This window comes from Elephantulus edwardii, unplaced genomic scaffold (genome assembly GCF_000299155.1).
Source record: "Elephantulus edwardii isolate Elephantulus edwardi_28Jun2011 unplaced genomic scaffold, EleEdw1.0 scaffold00005, whole genome shotgun sequence".
NCBI classification, from domain to species: domain Eukaryota; kingdom Metazoa; phylum Chordata; class Mammalia; order Macroscelidea; family Macroscelididae; genus Elephantulus; species Elephantulus edwardii.
The window spans coordinates 7,295,264-7,300,158 of record NW_006399755.1 but is presented as its reverse complement, the minus strand read 5'-3'; the positions used below and the strand labels follow the sequence as shown (position 1 = coordinate 7,300,158).

The window sequence follows — 4,895 nt, the reverse complement described above, 5'->3', positions numbered from 1 at the left end:
CATTTTTTTTTTTTTTTTTACTTTTCCCGCAAAACTCAGCTCTTGAGTTTTCTTGTCCAGGAGATCCTCCTTGGCCACCAGGGGTTCACATTGGGGTTCCCGCTTTCTGTGGTCTGCAGTGAGGGCTTCTTTTTGTTTTATCACTTATGCACTACATTTTCATTTTTTTGTTTACTCACCTTTTCACTCAAGTCTGTGACCACACAGAGTGTCAGATAGCAGGTCTGACTCACATTTTCATTCTCCGTGCCCAGCACAGGGTTTGACCCAGAGAAGGGTGCACAGTAAATATTTATGGAAGGAATGAATAGGAGGATCTGGGTTCCACCCCAGGCCCCGATACAGCATTTGGAGCAGGTGCAGTGATGCATCATTATGTGGAGTGTGTATGTGTTTGTGTGTTTACTTAGTAAAGCTAAGGTGTGGAATGAATGTGGACAGGGCAGGGTGAATATTGTAAAGGTAATGACTTAAGTTACGTAATTGAGTGACCACACATCTTTCCTGCAGATGGCTTCAGTGACTGACAATAAAGCTGGAGTTAAAGACGCCTCGGACCAGAATTTTGACTATATGTTCAAACTACTCATCATTGGCAACAGTAGTGTTGGCAAGACCTCTTTCCTCTTCCGTTATGCTGATGATACCTTCACCCCGGCCTTCGTCAGCACTGTGGGCATTGACTTCAAGGTGAAGACAGTTTATCGTCATGAGAAGCGAGTGAAGCTACAGATTTGGGTGAGTTCTCGGCATCTTGGGAGAAATTGAGAGGCACACCAGCTTGGAATGTCAGTGTTTGGGCATCAGATGCCCAATGTTGAGGGAATCTGGCCATTGGGTTCCTGTTGCTGCTTTAATATAAAATTTGCTCTTCTCTCTGTGTACTAGTCAGTCTCTACATGTTTACTAGCCAAGAAATTTTATCCTAACCTGTATAAAAAATTAACATGAATCTGGACATTAGAATCAGAAACCTGGATTCAAATTCTCGTTGTGCAACTTATTAACTCTGAAACCATGGCAAAAGCACCTAAACCGTCTGTGCCACCTTTTAGTCAGTTGGGTATTGTAATGTCTCTGTCATAAGGCTTTTGGGAGGAGTAAGTGAAATAATGTTCAAAACACTTAGCGTGTTCCTGGATCACATCAAGTGAGCAATAAATGCTCACTGCTGTGGCGAATGAAATCACCCAAAACTTGGTGACTTAAAACAGCTTGATGCTTCAAACTCTGGGTGGCACAGTCTGTGCTCGTTTGCTAACTGAAAGTTTGATAGTTCAAACCTATCCAGCAGCACTTCATAAGAACACATGTAGTGATCTGCTTCTGTAAAAATGTGAGAAAATCTAAACTGCCAACTGCAATGAACTTTGTATAACCCCCATGCCCAATCTCTACATATAAACCCAATCTTTGCTTCCTTTGGGGTTAGAACAGTTTGGGCAGTAACCGATGTTCTTGACCTGTGCGCTCAATAGAGAAACTTTGTTGAACCCCCCCCCCAAAAAAAAAATTACAGTCAACACTACTCTGTAGCCAGTGGAGTATGTCCAAAAGAACATGTAAATAAACAAATAACAAATAATGACCAAATATAATAATAATAATAATCCATTACATCTCTGTTTCTGTGGGTCAATTGTTCAGGAATGGTTTCACTGAATGAGTTCTGGCTTGAGGCCTCTCATGAGGTTGTTATAAGAAGTTGGCCAAGGCTACAGATACCTGAAGGTTTGTTTGAGGCTGGAGGGCTCATTTCCAAGATAGCTGGTAAATTGGTGCTGGCTATCGGCTGAAAGCCCTGTTTTTCTACACATAGCCCTCTCAACAGAGTTACTTTAATATTCTCACGACACGGCAGCTGGCTTCCCCCAGTGTGAGTGATTCAAAGAAACTGAAGAGGAAGTAGTAGCATCTCTTATGAACTAAACTAGTCTCAGAATACCCTCCTATTAGTTACTGATTCAATGTGAGAAGAGCATCACAGTTTGTAAAAACTGGAAGGCAAGAATCACTGGGGACCATTTTGGAAGCTGGCCACTTTTAGCTACTATTATTAGTATCTGCCTAGAATACTTAAGAAAACCCTACAATACTAATAAAATGTATATATAGATGACATAGCAACACATTTACTATACACCTAATTTTTAAATTTTATCTTTTATTTGAATTAACATTTATAAATATTATTTTTTTATCCAAACATGGCACGTGGTTCGAGGCTACCAGATGCTCTGTGGGAGAAGGATAGGCAATCTCCTCCCATGCAGTTTAACTTCTTCTGAAAACCCACTGACGGGTTAGCTATGTGTCAGTTCAACTCTATGGTACACAAACAACAACATTCATAGACATTTTGTTTCATTTACAGTTGATTAATGTAATTAATTTGTTCATAGGGTCACTGTGCATCATAGTCAACTTGATGGCACATAAAAACAACAAATCAAACTCCTATTGTATATTGCCTTATCTTTCACCAAACTAATAGATAGTTTTTAAGGTAAAATAGTAAAGATAGATTTATCAGAAAGTTAGATCCCCAAAGGGATGGACCTTCATCCTTCAACTCATAGATATTTTAAAATAGTGAGTGAGCCCTAGGACTAGACATTTTATTATTTAAATTCACATATTATTTACTGTCTGTTCACTGTATTTATTAAATGGGTGTTAATAAATGATTTATTGCTTTTGTTTTAACAGTTTATACATAATAATTTATTTATATAAGCTATTATCTCACAATGAATTCCATACAGTTATTTTGTTTTACTGAAGGGAAACAAAACAACAACCTGATTATGAGATTGATTGACTTGTTTTAAATGACTCAGAAAGTGGGATTTGAATGTGTATGTCTTCTGATTCTAATGTAAATTGCTCATTTCTCTACTGTGTATCTGAGGCCTTATTTTCATTTACGATAACATTAAACATTAATCTGTACAGAGACAAAAGCTCGTTGTGTTTGTCAGTATTAAAAGCATTATTAAGGAGTCACAAACCAGTGGAAATGAGAGGAACTGTACAGATCATTGAGTTGTTTTAAAGTGTAAACTGCTTCTGAAAACAATTCAGGACAATTGTTAGACCTGCCAGAATTCTCAGACACCACCTCAGGCCTGCTGATTCAAAACCCCTAGGAATATGGCTGACAGTCTGCATTTAACTAGCCTTCCAGGTGGTTCAGATGCAGGCTAAAGTTGAACCATTAACCTAATATAATCACCTCATGGTGAGAATCAACAAGCGCTTATTAAGCACCTATTATGTTAGTGAAATTGAGGAAGACCATCCATGAGAAGGACTAATAGCAGTGACGACCACAGGGGCTTGAGCATGACAGGGATATTGAAGATGGTACAGGATGAAGCAAGGTTCAGATCTGCTGTTGATAGAATCCACTTGATGGCACCTACCAACCAAGATTGTGTTCTGGGTGATTCGACTCTTATCATCACATCCTTGCAGCCAAGGTGCAGATGAGTGTGAGAGCACAAGGTATTTGCAGCATGATGAGTGATATAGTGAAACTGGAGAAAGACTGTGAAAATCAGAGAGAGGATGCAGAGAGAGAAATTGACTGGAGAGGCTAAGAGACAGGTCAAGAAGATTTTATAGAACAAGCAGGTTTTATTCATGGGTCAGCAGTTGCGAGAATGGGTGGGTTCATCCCTGGTGATCCTCAGGAAATTACTGGGGCTTGTTTTTATGTATGAATATAAAAAAAGAAATTCATTTTACTGTATAAATTGACACAGATGTCTTCATTCAGGCTCTGTGTATGGACCCTCTGCTTCAAAAGTACTAAGAGAAGGAGACATTATGCCCTTAGGGGCTCGCAAAGGTGCCTCTCTCCTCTGTCCTTTGTTCTTCCTGCCACTTCCCCTACCCCAGCCCATTGTAAGCTTCAGCAGTTTTTCTTTTTCTCGTTGGGTGCATTTATTAATAATACTATTAATTAAATGAATAGCCCAAAATGATACGTGATTTAAAATATATCTGCAAAGAAATTCTCTGACTGAAGACTATAGTAATTACATGTGTCTAAGTGAACAAAAAAAAAAAAAGATTGAACTATTCTTTTTTTTACTCCCACCACTAGTTCATTGCCAGCCAGGTTTCAAAATAAAATCAATGATAATCTAATTCAGTCTGACAGTCGATCACAATGCTTTTACTAAAAAAAAGGTAATAGCAAAGGGTTTGTGAATGAATATATGTTTGTATAAAAAAAATGAAAACAGCTTACAGTACTGTTAATACATTAAAATTAAAATATTGTTAATTTTATTTTTTGTATTTTGACACCTATGTACAGAAGTATCTATCTATCTATCTAATTATTTATATAGAGAGGTCTTTGTTTTGTTTGCCTAAAGGATATGCATTTGGAAACCACTGCTATAGACAATAGGGAGTCACAGAGGTTTTTAACAAGTCAGGTGGGCATTTCAGAACTACATCTAACTTCAGCTTGGCAGGTAGATGGAAGTGAGGCCAACAAAGCAGTGTTTCTGCTAAGTTCCATGAGTCTGACCTAAGCCAATGACAATGACGTTGGAATGGAAATGAGAAGAGAGAGTTGAGAGAGATTTATAACAGAGGGAGATTTAGTTTACAGAATTTGTTGCTAGATTTCCAAATCCTTGGTTGAACTTGAGTGTTAGAGTGTAGTTTTTTTAGAAGTTGTGTGAGGCAGTTTTTTAAAAATTATTATTATTTTGTGTGTGTGTACCATCAAATCTGATCTTACTGGTACATGAGGGAATTGCCCCTCCTTCTCCAGTAGAGAGCTTCTGGTGGAAATAGCAAAAAATAAGGCTCCAGGAATAGATGGTATACCAATTGACATATTTCAGCTAATAGATGCTGCCCTGGATGTGCTC

At 38.2% G+C, this 4,895-nt stretch overlaps 1 protein-coding gene across 1 annotated transcript in view; it reads left to right on the top strand.

Moving 5' to 3' along the window:
* Positions 1–510: 510 nt before the first annotated feature.
* Positions 511–4,895, top strand: part of RAB3B (RAB3B, member RAS oncogene family) — an 82,832-nt gene continuing 78,447 nt past the window's right edge. The window contains exon 1 of the mRNA XM_006879676.1: positions 511–738. Within this exon, the coding sequence (XP_006879738.1) occupies positions 511–738 (228 nt within the window). The remainder of the gene's footprint in view (positions 739–4,895) is intronic.